Source organism: Oryx dammah, unplaced genomic scaffold (assembly GCF_014754425.2).
Source record: "Oryx dammah isolate SB20612 unplaced genomic scaffold, SCBI_Odam_1.1 HiC_scaffold_28, whole genome shotgun sequence".
Lineage (NCBI taxonomy): Eukaryota > Metazoa > Chordata > Mammalia > Artiodactyla > Bovidae > Oryx > Oryx dammah.
Window position 1 is genome coordinate 34249805 of NW_024070212.1, and position 16541 is coordinate 34266345.

At 39.4% G+C, this 16541-nt stretch overlaps 1 protein-coding gene across 3 annotated transcripts in view; it reads left to right on the plus strand.

Annotated features, from left to right (window-relative positions):
* Positions 1 to 16541, plus strand: part of VAV3 (vav guanine nucleotide exchange factor 3) — a 425211-nt gene that overhangs the window by 329074 nt on the left and 79596 nt on the right. For all 3 annotated transcript variants that reach the window (XM_040232183.1, XM_040232185.1, XM_040232184.1), the window contains one exon: positions 10150 to 10286. In XM_040232183.1, the coding sequence (XP_040088117.1) occupies positions 10150 to 10286 (137 nt within the window). The remainder of the gene's footprint in view (positions 1 to 10149; positions 10287 to 16541) is intronic.

The following is a 16541-nucleotide window of genomic DNA, read 5'->3' on the forward strand; positions in this document are numbered from 1 at the left end:
CTAGTAATTCCAATCACCTCTTCTTCTCTGAAGTCAGAAACCATTGTTCCCTGCTGACCTGTATGTGTCTCCTGCTTTCGTGTTTTAAGAGCAAATGGACTGTCTTATTTCTCATCCTCCACTGAGGTCTGCCTCCTTGGACAGTCTCCCTTCAAGCCTCCTTTTCAGCAACTGATGTCTCACCTGTTCAGCCTATTCATTGCAACCTGGGCTTTAATCACCATCCCTGAGCCACTCAGGTGTGGTCAGAATAGCAGAATGATGTGGCTTATGTGATAATAACTTACTGTAGAAAGAACTACATGAGGCCACTTGTCCACAAATCCACAGAACTGCATGGGGACATGTCAGGCACGAGGAGCTCCATAGTCTGTCAAGGATTTTTTTTTTTTTTCTTTTTAAGTTGAGTTCAAGGCTCTGTCTTCACCTACAAAGGTGGGAGTTACTACTTGCTTCCTAGAATTTAATAAATCTTAGAGAGCTCCCATAGGTATTGTGTTAAGTGTCTTCAGTGGTGTCCAACTCTTTGTGACGCCATGGACTGTAGCCCACCAGGCTCCTCTATCCATGGGATTCTCCAGACAAGAATACTGCAGTGGATTGCCATTCCCACGCCAGGGGATCTTCCTGATCCAGGGATTGAATGTACACCTCTTACATATCCGGCATTGGTAGGGGGTTGTTTACCACTAGTGTCACCTGGGAAGCCTTCTTTATAGAGATTTTTAGAATAAATTTTTAGAATTTTTTAGAATAAAATTGCTGGTCTGCAAACTGCTAGGTCATTTGCATAGAACTTCTGGGGATCTCTTTGAAGGAGCCAGGTATAGAATACAAGTGAAGCAGTTTCTCAGTGTATCAAAGTCATAACTAATTATTCAAACTCTTGCAAATCAATTAAAATGCATACTGGGAAAGTATTAATTTAAGGGAAATCTGGCATAAAAGTTTTTGTACAATGAATATATGTGTCTGGATGCAATTTGTAAATCTTCACATATTGAGAATTTACAACATGCTTTGCATCTAAGGGAACAAGAGGGACACAAAAGACACTTTTTTTTTTTTTTCAAGCATACATGTTTTGTCCTCAAGTAAATTATAAGATTAATCTGAGCCTGGGGCAGTTTGAAACCTCAGCTCCATTGATAAACTGTGCAAGTGCAAGTCACTCAGTCGTGTCTGTTCTTTGTGACCCCCTGGACTATACAGTCCATGGAATTCTCCAGGCCAGAATACTGGAGTGGGTAGCCTTTCCCTTCTCCAGGGGATCTTCTGACCCAGGGATTGAACCCAGGTCTCCCGCATTGCAGGTGGATTCTTTACCAGCTGAGTCACAAGGGAAGCCCAAGAATACTGGAGTGGGTAGCCTATCCCTTCTCCAGCAGATCATCCCAAACCAGGAATCAAACTGGGGTCTCCTGCATTGCAGGAGATTCTTTACCGACTGAGCTATCAAAGCTGAGACCAGCACAAAACAACACACCCAACCCCACTGGGAGCTCTCAGTCTTTCCTTACTTGAAGAGAGCTCCTCTCCTCTTTTTCTGCTCTTCAGGATAACCCTTTATACCCAGCAGGGATTCGGATGATCCCCAAATACCGCAAATACCCATCAGTTGCTATCAGGAGACCTATTCTCTCAGTTCGTCAGTTCAGTTGCTCAGTTGTGTCGGACTCCTGGAGACCCCATGGACTATAGCACGCAGGCGACCCTGTCCATCACCAACTCCCAGAACTTGCTCAAATGCATGTGCATCAAGTCAGCGATGCCATCCAACCATCTGATCCTCTCTCATCCCCTTCTCTTCCTGCCTTCAGTCCTTCCCAGCATCAGGATCTTTTCTAATGAGTCAGTTCTTCGCATCAGGTGGCCAAAGTATTGGAGCTTCAGCTTCAGCATCAGCCCTTCCAATAAGTATTCAGGACTGATTTCCTTTAGGATTGACTGGTTTGATCTCCTTGCAGTCCAAGGGACTCAAGAGTCTTCTCCAACACCACAGTTGAAAAGCATCAGTTCTTCGGCACTCAGCTTTCTTTATGGTTCAACTCTCACAACCATACATGACTACTGGAAAAACCATAGTGTTAACTATACAGACCTTTGTTGGCAAAGTAATGTCTCTGCTTTTTAATATGCTGTCTAGGTTGGTCATAACTTTTCTTCCAAGGAGCAAGTGTCTTTTAATTTCATGGCTGCAGTCACCATCGGCAGTGATTTTGGAGCCCAAGAAAATCAAGTCTGTCACTGTTTTCATTGTTTCCCCATTTCTTTGCCATGAAGTAATGGGACCGGATACTATGATCTTAGTTTTCTGAATGTTGAGCTTTAAGCCAACTTTTTCACTCTCCTCTTTCACTTTCATCAAGAGGCTCTTTAGTTCTTCGCTTTCTGCCATAAGGGTGGTGTCATCTGCATATCTGAGGCGATTGAGATTTCTCCCGGCAATCTTGATTTCAGCTTGTGCTTCTTCCAGCCCAGAATTTCACATGATGTATTCTGCATATAAGTTAACTAAGCAGGGTGAAAATAATACGGACTTGACGCACTCCTTTTCCAATTTTGAACCAGTACATTGTTCCATGTCTGGGTCTAACCATTGCTTCTTGATCTGCATACAGGTTTCTCAGGAGGCAAGTAAGGTGGTCTGGTATTCTCACCTCTTGAAGAATTTTCCACAGTGTGTTGTGACCCATACAGTCAAAGGCTTTAGCATAGTCAAGGAGGCAGAAATAGATGTTTTTATAGAATTATCTTGCTTTTTCTATGATCCAACGGATGTTGGGAATTTGATCTCTGGTTCCTCTCCCTTTTCTAAATCCAGCTTGAACATCTGGAAGTTCATGGTTCACATACTGTTGAAGCGTAGCTTGGAGAATTTAGGGCATTAGTTTGCTAGCGTATGAGATGGGTGCAATTGTGCAGTAGTTTGAACATTTGGGGGCATTGCTTTTCTTTGGTATTGGAATGAAAACTGACCTTTCCAGTCCTGTGGCCACTGCTGAGTTTTCCCAATTTTCTGACATACATAGTAGGCTCAGCACTTTCACAGCATCATCTTTCAGGATTTGAAATAGCTCAACTGGAATTCCATCACCTCACTAGCTTTGTTCATACTGTTGCTTCCTAAGGCCCACTTGACTTCGCATTCCAGGAAGTCTGGCTCTAGGTGAGTGATCACACCATCGTGATTATCTGGGTCATTAAGACTTTTTTTGTATAGTTGTTCTGTGTATTCTTGCCACCTCTTCTTAATATCTTCTGCTTCTGTTAAGTCCATACTGTTTCTGTCCTTTATCGAGCCCATCTTTGCATGAAGTGTTCCCTTGGTATCTCTAATTTTCTTGAAGAGATCTCAAGTCTTTCCCATTCTGTTGTTTTCCTCTATTTCTTTGCATTGATCACTGAACAAGGCTTTCTTATCTCTCCTTGCTATTCTTTGGAACTCTTCATTCAGATGCTTATATCTTTCCTTTTCTCCTTTCCCTTTTACGTCTCTTCTCTTCTCAGCTATTTGTAAGGCCTCCCCAGACAGCCATTTTGCCTTTTTGCATTTCTTCTTCTTGGGGATAGTTTTGATCATTGCCTCCTACACAATGTCACGAACCTCTGTCCATAGTTCTTCAGACACTCTATCAGATCTAATCCCTGAATCTGTTTGTCACTTCCACTGTATAATCGTAAGGTATTTGATTTAGGTCATACCTGAATGGTCTTGTTCCCTGTAGGTTGCAGAGAATGACTAGCTACAGCCTAGAAGACTGAACTAGGAGGCCAGTCTAAGAGTTTTATAAGGTAGAAACTGAGGTGGTTGGTCTAGGCGACAGAGCTCTTAGCTTGAAGTTGTGTAACTGTGTTCTTTTTCTGTTTTTAAAGAAGATCCTGACCTGGCTGAGACTGTGTTCCTCAGATGAGTCTCCTCCTACCCCTACTAGTGATTGTTTTCTAGGGGTCTAACAAATGGCATGTGCTTTTAGAGCTTTGATTTTATTTAATGATTTTGGGGAAACCTAATTTTTTTGGCCACTAAAACATACTGATTCAATAGAACAGAGTGTTAAATTTGCATGGATTTTAAAACACATGAAATTTTACAGTTCTGTTATAATTGGTAGTCTTTAAAATCTTTTTAATAAATGGAAGAGGTTTCCAAAAGGCATTATTATATCTTTCACGCTTCATTTACTAATACACCAATAGATAGTGCCAAGGAGTGACTAGTCAGTGTTTATAAAGTTGGAAGAAAGGTTCCCTGTTGGATGCTTGTTTTTATACGAGCAGTGACAGTGCTGTTTCCTTCATTTGACTCATCATTGTTTACAAAAGTAAAGCAGGATTCTCTGAGTGAAAATTTTCTAAATCATTGACGGGTTGTGTTCTCTCTGTGAACAATTAGTTCTTTAGACTAGTTTCCAGTTTTGTTTTTTTTTTTCCCCACCAAATCATCTACTTCTGTTGTAACAGATGGTTTCCATGATAAGGCTCCTTTTGTTCCTCCGTAAAGAGCAGTAAATGAATGAAAGTCATTGCTTCACTGGGAAGAGCCCTGGAAGATGTGATGGGCAGGGGAAGTCCAGCATCCCAGTCTGCCTCACTTGCCAGAAGCTCAGTTGACTCAACCTGATCATCAGACCTGCTGGTAGATTGTAAACTTGTGTCAGTAAGAGCCTAGATGGCAAAGAGGATTTAATTGGCAAGATACCAGACAGTGCAGATGTTAGTGATGGTGCTTGTGCCTGTCCCCAGGAGAATGTGATTCCCTCACCTGTCTAGGATTTGGGAACTGCACTTAGGACACTTTCAGCAAAGATAAAATACTTATTTCAGGGTCCTACAGCTCACTGGGAAAGAATCTGCCTGCCAATGTAGGAGATATGGGTTCGATCCTTGGGTTGGGAAAATCCCCTGGAGGAGCAAATGGCAACCCACTCCAATATTCTCGCCTGGGAAATCCCATGGGCAGAGGAACAGGGCAGGCTACAGTCCATGGGGTCACAAAGAGTTGGACATAACTTAGTGACTAAACAACAGAAAGAACAACTGAAGACTTACCAAAACAATTCCCTCAAATTTCTATTAATAGGCATATTCGGAAAAAGTTCCCCTTGACCAAGAGCCTGTGCCTGATCGTATTGTTGTGTTAGTTTACCTGTATATTCAGTGCACTATAGGCTTTTTGTGGGTGGGAAGCTTGGCCTTCCTCCCTTCTTAGACCACCATGCCCAGCACTTAGGAGTGCTTGAGACATTTAGGAATGAATGAATATTTTATGCTTGTGATCAGTTTGCCAGAATAAACCAACCATATCCTCTGACATCTTGCAAAACTAGTTATTTTTTTAATGTGCCAATGTTTAGATTTTAAATTAGACCTCAGAGGTGAAAGGCCAGCACATTATGGACAGCTCATTTATCTAGTACACAACTCTCAGCTCTAAGTTATTGCCCTGGGGAAGCCCACTGCATTAGGGCAGTGATATCAGCCTCCCGAATAGATACTGATCTCTGCTGTGGCAGTCATTCTTCTCAAAAGCCACAGTGGCTGATAAAGGTACAGTAGGCTAAGTTCATTGAGGCTTTATTTGAAAATTATCAGTGAAATAGTTTATATCTAGCAACTTTCCAATAGAATTCTACCTAGAACTAACTCCTTTTTAAAAAGTACGCTTGAAATCCTCACCCTCACTCTTACTGGTATCGAATTCAGATTTGAAAGGAAATCTTGCTTCAGATCCCCATTTTAAAAATACTTCTGTATTGTTTTAGAAAACTCTAGTGTTCCACATAATTACATTGGCTTCAATTTTATTTAACCAGAACCCCATGACAATACTGGAGTAGAACCATCATTTTAATATTTCTGATTCTTCTCTTTGTTAATTCTTCTTGCATAAGGATGATGTGGAGTCCTTGTCTGATTTTAGACTAAGCATAATTGCCAATATGAACAAAAGTTAAAAGGCACAATTGTCTACAAGTTATGCATTATATTAAGGACACAGTTAGCCATATAGCAAAACATATGTTGAAGGGAATAAAACAAGGTGAAATAACTAAACATTTGGAAGGAGATCTATTTTGCCTCAGCCATTTTAATATCCCCTTGGATAAAGATTATTGATTATATAAAGTTTTGGGAAACCCCATGATTGCTTAACTGTGTGTGTTGGCATTACATATGATTATTTTGCATTTAATATCTGAAGGTAGTTTCAATATAACTTTTCAGATTTTGATGAGCAGCCTTGTAATTATACCAACATATCCATTAGAAATTCAGTTCTAGAATAGAAAGTAAACAACTATTACATCCATGTTTACCTGAGAAGAATACAGCAGCTTTCTGCAGTGAGTTATAAGTTTATCATATAATGAGATTTATATGTTTTAATCAGTTTTTTAGGATAACATTTAGCTACTTATTTCTGATGGGTCCATATCAGTGAGGGAAATTACAATTCTGCTTTTGTAATTTTATTTTGCATCTCAGAATCCCTCGAAGTGTGCATAACCAAAGGAAAATAAGATTTTTTTTTTTTAATAAGAAACTAGGGATTTTAAGCCTGAACAAATTTTGAAAGTCTAGTCTATAAAAAGGAGATTTGCCTTCTTCAGCATAATTCCAGATGGAAAGAGGCAGGTCAATGGAGAGAAGTTAGAGAAAGTTCTGAGTAAGTTTCAGATAGAGCTTGTTAATAAACTATATCCAACAATGACTGAGTTGTCACGGTGACGTGTGTAGTGAATGTTCTGTTCTGGACATTTTTAAACAGAGGTTAAAACCTGTCAGGAATATTTTATAAGGGGAGAAGAAAACCTATACTAAATTAACACTAAATGACCATTTTGAATATGAACATCTGTAAATCTAATTTCTCCTCCACTCTTGGTCTCATTTACAAGGTGTGAATGCCTGCTGTGGCAGTAGATTGTGTCAACAATTACATTGATGGCTGAGTGCTGACATGACGTCTAACCCACTCCCTCTCTTATTTTAATTGCATTTTTATCTGTCAGTTAATGTGATTATTTTCACCTTATTAGCAATGTCACTGTCTTGTTTTTTAATAAAAGAAAGGAATACAAAAGGGCCTTTTGGAAAGTAACCATTCATCCCACTAGTACTGTAGAACCCCTCCTCATGCAAGCATCAGAGGCAAGGGGCAGACTGTCAGAATTCATTGTGTCATTGTGCCCTTGCTTCACTCCTTTTATCTTTTCAATCTCTATAGCCCTGACAGGTCACCCTGAAAAGGGATATGCTGGCCAATGAGAAATAAATAGCCAAAGATGATCCTAACAAGTGACCAAAAAATATAAATTCCATTATACTATAAATTTATAACTCATCCCACTGAAAAGCATATGAGTCAAGTAAACATATCTGGCAAATTGGGTATGGCTGAATTCAGGCTAGTAGCAATATCCTTTGACTATTACCTGGGCTCAACCATATTCTTGGCAAGGGTCACACAATTTTTGTTTAAGGAATGAGATCAGCAACATACCCTGTGCTTGTGTGCTACTCAATTAACTCAAATGAAGCTCATAACCAAGAAGAAAGTAATAGCAGAAAAAATAGAGTAAATGAAAAAATAAGGAATAAATAAGACTATGAAAACCAAGTCCATCATTCCAAAGACTGCTTAGTCCAAAGTAAATCCTAAGACTAGTACTTAGGTCTCATTATTTGACTAAAGTATATTAATATATGTTCTATTTTCAGTTTTAAATATTTTGATTTTACTAGGTCATATGTTGTCAACATTCTAGTCCATTGAAAAGCATAAATAATTCAACATTGCTCCATACCTATTTCACAGCCTTTTTGTATAGCCTGGGCATTCTGGATTTTAATCCATAACCTATATTTGGTTGGTGAAATGTCATCAAACTTAATTTTTCTTATGGCACACAAATTCGTGAAGTGTTCTATACTTTTTTTTAAGTCTATGCATTTTCAACCATTTCTTCTTGAGAATGAGTAACTTGGGCATATCGGCAATAAGAGAATTGCTGCTGCCACCATTTCTCACGTGGCACTGCTTCTTTTTGTCCCTGTGGATCTTTGTCTACAGAGACAATTGCAGTGAAGGCCAGGGCCCTTCCTGTCATTCAACTGATCCCAGTATTTAAGGCCCACATCAGCTCTTTCAGGTTTAAAAACTCTTCTTTTTTGTCTTCAGCTTTTATTTAAAAATTGACATAAAAACAAAATTATCAAGGGAGCCTACTGAACAAAATGCCTTTCTTGCCCTAGGAATGCTCAGTAAAACCGAGGCTTACTGCAAACCAGGCTTACTGCAAACCAAGCTTACTCTGGCCCCTCCACATGGAATAATGATCATGCAAACCATGCTGCATTTGAAAAATTCTATTTTAGCATCCTCTTCCGTCTATTAAACTTCTAAATCTGTTTTGGTATGCATGGCATGTTTAGGTCTCATTTTATGTTAACCACAGTATCTTAATAAAAAATGTAAAATAAGCTTTCTGTAGTCAGTTATGGGTTTCCCTGGTGGCTCAGATGATAAAGAATTTGTGTGCGATACAGAAAACCTGGGTTTAATCCCTGGGTTGGGAAGATCCCCTGGAGGAGGGAATGGCCACCCTCCCCAGTATTCTTGTCTGGAGAATCCCATGGACAGAGGAGCCTGGTGGGCTACAGTCCATGTGGTCGCAGAGTTGAACACAGCTGAGTGACTAATACACACACACACTCAGGTATAGTATGTTAAGAGTGAGTCTGATAAACCCTTGACCGAGAAGAGTTCTCTCATTTTGGAAAAGACAACGTCTGCTGTTTGTTTAGGGTGCCACCGCCTTCTACCATCTGGCGGGGAAACTCCATGAGAGATGTGGGATCAAAGTCATCGCTTCGGGGTTCTGTGGCACAAGAACTGAAGCAAAGGGGAGATGTGGCAACTCAAAACACGTCTCGACAGTTACAGCCATTAAATGGGGTGCAGGCTGCATTGCTTTTCAGCCCTTCTGTCTTCTGATCAAGTGCGCTGATAAGAAAGTGTTGGATAAAACTTACCAGTTCTGTTTAGTTTATAGCCACACTTGTTTTCTCCTCATCCCCTGCTGGGTGGTTATTAAGAACTTATTTGGGGGACTTTATTCAACCTTTTGCTGGAGCATTTCATATAGATACAGAGGTCCTTTTGAGGTAACCTGGACACTTAGAACTGAATGACAGTCATTCATCCTCCTCTATTTAGTGCAACAATTTCAGCCAGTTATAGCATAACTGTGTTTAATCATTGGAATAAAAAGTCTTGAAGTGTAGTAAACAATAGCTTAAGTCCTTCAATGTGTGACAGATACCATGTTTTGCGCAATCAGCCTTGTTGGCAGGAGCAGTTTCACCTCCAGATGAAAAGGTGACTGGAGTATGGTGCATTTGGAAGCAGGGTCGGTGCAGTCAGGCCTGGGTGCAATTGAAGCTGCTGTTCACAAAAATGAAATTCCGAACTGAGGCCTTCATTGCCCATTCCAAGAAATACAACGAAAAGGACTGGATCAGTATTTCAAGTACTGTTGATACTATTGGCTTAGACACATTCCCTTTATTGGGTCTGTTTTGCAAGCCTAAATTTGAGCCTGAAGAATTTCTCCATATAAATGTCTTAAGTACTGCAGTGGCACATCCATCACCGTTTTTGTTTTGAATTACAAAGATAACCTTAAGATATGAGCCTTATACTGGGCAATGTGATACATACACAGAAAGGGTGAGCTTCCTTGGTGATGAAATCAGCCGATGCCCAGGAGGAAAGTAATAGGCAGAAAGGACAGAGTTGATGAAAAAATTGATTCTTTTCCATTAAACTATACGTGATGTGTTTTTTATGAAGTAGGCATCAGCTGAAAGAGAAATATTTTTTCAACTAAAAAGAGATTGATGGTGAGGGAGAGGAAAAATGTATAAGGAATCAGGGGATAAATATGTGTCTTATTTTATTACCATCTTAAATAATGAGAAACTTGAAAAGCATTCCATTGTGGTTACCTCGTATGTTTCCTTGGGCTTGGTGATATTAAAACTCTTTAATGTTCCTAATGAATTTGTTTTTTTAAAGAAGTGCATTTGGATTTCACACTTCATTATTTTCATAATCCTAAGAGTTGTGTTGCTTATTTTCAGGTTTACCAAAGATGCAGGCTATTAGGAGCTACAGTGGAACACCGCCCCCTGCTCTTCATGAAGGACCCCCATTACACATTCAGGCAGGGGATACAGTTGAACTTCTGAGAGGAGATGCACACAGTCTGTTTTGGCAGGTACTGTTCACATTACCGTGTTTTAGATTTAACAGATGATTTATTACTTCTTGGAAACCAAAGCTCTTGTCTTTAGAACTGATTGCATGCTTTCAGCTTCAGAAATTTTACATGACATGAGGAAAAATATTTTTTATTAACCACCCTCAAATTTACCAATGCTGAAGTGGCAATGAGTGTTAGAACACTAAAGAAAATAGTATCTGTGCTCTGAATCAGAATTATTATTTGTATTAAAAATCCATGCATTGACAGCATTTTTTCCAAACCCAAGACTTTGGGTATGATCTAATCCATACAGTTCTAACATATTAGCACTTTACTTCAGGGGAACTACCAACTAGCTTTCCAGAGGCCATTGCTGGCCAATTGTATCTACCCACAGTAATACCTGAAATTATCAGAGTATTTGCTCTGGGTATTATTTACAAAATAAGTAAATTGTGTCAAGTAAGCGAGTATGTTGATGTTTGCTGGTGATGAAATCTCTCTTGTCCAGTTAGCCTGCTTTGGTTCAAGGGTTTTGTTAAATGAGGTAAATATGGTAGAGTGTAATGATCGAATAGAGTTGGATGGTAGAAGATTGCTGTTCATTAAATTATTCTGTATTTTCATGCATACGTTAGAAATACCTCCCAACAAACTTAAGGAGTGTTAAAAGTCTATTGTGAATTGAGAGAGAAAAGAGTGGGATCAACAGAAAGCTTAGCACATGAGTGAAGTGTTCTAGGGGTAAAGAGAGAGCAGAAAAGGCTTGTTGGATAATAATCCATCATGTACATGTGTAAATGGTAGCTACTTTGTTTGCACAAAAGCATCTTATTGTCTGCCATCTTGTTACAGAAGAATGCCCCTAAGTTGAACAGTTAACTCCAACCACATATCAATTTCTATAGCCAGTGGCTTTTCTGGAGCTCCAGCAACCTTCTTAAGTATCCTATGCTTCTCATACCTAATTCTTCCCAAAAAAGGAAGAGAATGACAGACTCAGACCCTAACTCTTCTATCCACTCCTGCATTTCCCAACCCAACCACAAAACATACCTGCTTGTGTATACATAAGATTTGTCTTCTTCAAGACTTATCTTATTCTTGGATATTCCATCCTCACATTACGTCAGTTGGCTCTTGACCGCTACATTTTCAACTTCATTCTCCCCACTGGCTCCTTTTCTACAGCTTATAAATATGCTCAGGCTCCTCCCAGCTTAAAGCACATGTAACTCCACTTTTTGTCTGGTTATGTCAGTCTTCCACTCCCTTTCATCTCCTTCTCCTGTTCCCAAAGCTGATGAGAAAGTAGTCTGCACTCAGTCTCTGCCTCCTTATGTCTTATTTGTAATGCAGTTTCCTGCAGAAACTATTCCTACTTGGATTACTAATGCTATTAAAAAACAACTTTGCGATATATAATTAAATGCACATATTTAACGTGCAGTTGAATTTGATAAGTTTTGTCAAATGTACATATAAGTGAAAGCATTGTTACAATCAAGATGATAAGATCAGCCCCAGAGTTTTTGTTTGCTGCTTTGTAACCTCTCCCCCATACCCCTAGTCTCCCTTACGCCCTTTGTAACCTACTCCCTCATGCCCTTCCTTAACCCCACCAGGCAACCACAGTTCTGCTTTCAGACTATGAGTTTGCATTTTTCAGAATTTTATATAGGACATAGTATAGTACATATTCTTTTTTGTATGGCTTCTTTCACTTAACATAATTATCTTGAGATTAAACCATGTTGCTTTGTTTAACAATTAGTGAAGTGAAAGTGAAAGTCGCTCAGTCATCTGACTCTTTGTGACCCTATGGACTATACAGTCCATGGAATTCTCCAGGCCAGAATACTGGAGTGGGTAGCCTTTCCCTTCCCAACCCAGGAATCAAACCCAGGTCTCCCACATTGCAGGTGGATTCTTTACCAGCTGAGCCATAAGGGAAGCCCAAAAATACTGGAGTGGGTAGCCTATCCCTTCTCCAGGGTATCTTCCCGACCTAGGAGTCGAACCAGGGTCTCCTGCACTGTAGGGGGATTCTTTACTAGCTGAGCTATGAGGGAAGCCACAATAATTCTATCATTTTTTAAAAGCACTTTATTGTGGTTTGATTGATATATAAAAAGCTATACATGTTTAATGCATGCAGCTTGAGTTTGGAGATAAGTATGTATTCTTGAAACTTACCACAATTTATGCCATAAACATATCCATCACTTCTAAAAGTTTTCTCCTATCCTATCTTATTTATTTTGTGATTAACAACATTATCATAAGGTCTACCTTCTTAGCAAATATTTAAGTATATAGTACAGTATTACTAACTGCAAACTCTGTGTTGTATAGTAGAACTCTAGGACTTATCCATTTTCCATAACTGAAACTTACATCGTTTGATTACTTCTGCATTTCCTCCTTCCCCCAGGCTTTGGCTACCCCTATCCTACTCTCTGCTTCTTTGAATTTGACAATTTTTGATTTCTTATGTGAGTATATCCAGGACTTGGAAGCAACCTAAATATTCATCAATGGATGACTGAGTAAATTAAAATATGTTATATAACATAGGGCAATACTATTCAGTCTTTGAAAAGAGGGAAATGCTGCCATATGCAAAAGTGTGGAAGAACTTGAGTGACATAATGCCAAGTGAAATAAGTTCTTTTTATTGTTGTTGATTATTCTAGGTATGGGTATAGCACAATTTATCCATTAGTCTGCTGAGGGGCTTTCAGGTTATTACTGTTTGGGGCTGTTACAAACAAGGTGCTGTGAACATTTAAGTATGTCTTTGTAGGAACACATATTTTTCATTTTTCTTAGATAAATACTGAAAGTGAAAGTGAAAGTGTTAGTGGCTCAGTCGTCACCGACTCTTTGCAACCCCATGGACTGTAGCCCACCAGGTCCCTCTGTCCATGGGATTTCTCAGGCAAGAATACTGGAGTGGGTTGCCATTTCTTTCTCCAGGGATCTTCCTGACCCAAGGATTGAACCCAGTTCTCCTGCACTGCAGGCAGATTCTTTACAATCTGAGCATGGGGAAGCCCTATGATACTGAAAGATCATAATTAGATAGATATTTTATTTTTTTAAGAGACTGCTGCTGCTGCTGCTAAGTCGCTTCAGTCGTGTCCGACTCTGTGCGACCCCATAGACGGCAGCCCATGAGGCTCCCCCGTCCTTGGGATTCTCCAGGCAAGAACACTGGAGTAGGTTACCATTTCCTTCTCCAATGCATGAAAGTGAAAAGTGAAAGTGAAGTCACTCAGTCATGTCCGACTCTTAAGAGACTTCCAAACTGTTTTTCTAAGTAACTTTATCCTGTTCCAGTTACACCAGCTGTATAAGATACTTCTAGGTGCTGCGTAGCCTCACCAGTTTTGCGTATGGTCAGTCTTCCTAGATTTGTTGTAACAGATGTGTAGTATCTTATTGTGGTTTTGATTTACATTTCCCTGACTACTGATATTAAGCATCTTTTTCTGTGCTTATTTACCATACATATAACCTCACTGATGTTCTAATATTTTGTCAAATTTTTTAATGAGCTGTGTGCTTTTAATCATTGAATTTTGAGAGTCTCATATATTTTGGATACAAATCCTTGATAAATTAGATTCTTTCCATATATTTTCTCCTACCCTGTGGCTTGCCTTTTTATTACCTTAATAATGTTATTCATAGCACAGAAGTGTTTACTTTTGATGTTGCCCAATTTGTTAATTTGTTCCTTTGTGAATCACGCTATGAGCATTGTAAATATCTAAGAAATCCTTGCCTTCCCCAAGGTTACAAAGATCTTTCCCTGTGTTTTCTTCTAGAAGCTTTATAGTTTTTATATTTAGGTTTATGATGTTGAGCTATTTTTATATATGGTAATTAAAGATTTTTTTTTTTGTATATGGATTCAGTGTGTTCCAGCACCATTTGTTTGTTCTTCTAAAATGATTTTATTTATTTATTTGGCTGTGCTGGAACTTCATTGCTTTGCACAGGCTTTCTCTAGTTTGGGTGAGCAGGGGCTACTCTTTATTGCAGTACACCGGCTTCTCGTTGTGGTGTCTTCTCTTGTTGCAGAGCACAGACTTCAGTAGCTGCAGCATTCGGGCTCAGTTATTGCAGTGTATGGACTCCAGGGCAAGTGGGGTTCAGTAGCTGCAGCTTGTGGGCCTAGAGCAGCAGGCTTCAGTAATTGCAGCATGTGAGCCCAGAAGCTGTGGTGCATAGCCTTAGTTGCTCTGCACGTAGAATCTTCCTGGACCAGGAATCAAACCCATGTCCCATGCACTGGCAGATGGATTCTTATCCACTGTGCGACCAGGGATTCTTGTCACCAGCACCATATGTTGAAAATCATTTCTTCACTGGATTGCCTTTGCATTTTGTAGAAAACCATTCATATCTGTGTAGCTCTGTTTCTAGTATCTTTGTTCTACTGGTTGCTTTCCTCATCTATATACCATTACAATGATATTTTAATTTTTGCAATTACTAGTAAGTCTTGAAATTAGTGTTAGTCCTCCATGTGTTTTGTTTTGTCCAAAGATGTGGCTATCTTAGGTGCTTCGCATTTCATATGAATTTTAGAATGTCTTGAAAATTTCGCCAATAAAAGCTTACTTGTATTTTGATTTGGATTGTATTTGTAGATCAGTACTGGAGAACTGACATTTTAACAACGTTGAATTTTCTGACTACTGTTCGTAGTATGTCTCTCCATTTAATTAGGTCTTTAGATTCTCAGCAGTTTTATCATTGTCAGAGCAGAAGATATGTACCCTCTGTGTCATATTTATCTATGATTATTTCATATGTCATTTTGATGCTATTATAAATGGTAGTCTTAAAATTTTAATTTGTACTGTTTATTGCTAATACATAGAAATAGATTGATTTTTGTAAATTGATCTTTTATCCTAAAACCTTGTTGAACTCACATTAGTTTTAGTAGCTTTTTTTCTATAGATCCCAGCAGATTTTTTAAAAAAGACAATCAGGTTATAAATGAATAAACAGGTTTTTCTTCCTTTGCCATGTGGCTGCCTTCTATGTCTTCTTCCTGCCATGTGTTGAATCAGTTCAGTTCAGTCGCTCAGTCGTGTCTGACTCTGCGACCCCATGAAGTGCAGCACGCCAGGCCTCCCCGACCATCACTAACTCCCGGAGTCCACCCAAATCCATGTCCATCAAGTCGGTGATGCCATCCAACCATCTCATCCTCTGTTGTCCCCTTCTCCTCCTGCCCTCAATCTTTCCCAGCATCAGGGTCTTTTCAAATGAGTCAGCTCTTTGCATCAGATGGCGAAAGTATTGGAGTTTCAGCTTCAACATGTGTTGAATGGAGGTAGTTAAAAAAAAAAAGTGCATTCCTGCTTTATTTCTCTATCTATTTATTTATTTACTGCACTGTGTGGCATGCGGGATCTTACTTTCCTGATAATGGATTGAACCTGTGCCTCCTGCATTGGAAGGCAGAGTCTTAGCCACTGGACCACCAGGGAAATCCCAATCCTTGCTTTATTTTTTATCTTAGGAAGAAAGCATTAAGTCCTTTACTATTAGATATTGGGTTATCCACAGTTCTTATAGATGCGCTTTATCAGGTTGAGAACATTTCCTTCTAGTCCTGGTTTGCTGAGAGTTTTTATCGGTAATGAATGTTTGATGTTGTTGTTTGTTGTTGCAGTTCAGTTACTAAGTCATGTCTGACTCTTTTAGACCCCATGGATTGTAGCCTGCGAGACTCCTCTGTACTCCCCTGGAGTTTCCTCACATTCATGTCTATCGAGTCAGTGATGCTATCCAACAGTTTCATCCCCTGCCGCTTCCTTCTCCTTTGCCTTCAATCTTTCTCAGCACCAGCATCTTTTCCAGTGAGTTGACTCTCTGCATCATGGCCAAAGTATTAGAGCTTCAGCATCAGTCCTTCCAGTGAACATTAAGAGCTGATTTCCTTTAGGATTGACTGGTTCAATCTCCTATCCACAGGACTCTCAAGAGTTTTCTCCAACACCACAATTCAATTCAAAAACACCAATTCTTCGGCCCTTGGTGTTCTTCATGGTCCAGCTCTCATCCATACATGACTACTGGAAAAATCATAGCTTTGACTATATGGACCTTGTTGGCAAAGTAATATCTCTGCTTTTTAATACATTATGTCAGAGCTTTTCTTCCAAGGAGCAGTTGTCATTTAATTTCATGGCTGCAGACTGTCTGCAGTGATTTTGGAGCTCAAGAAAATAAAATCTGTCA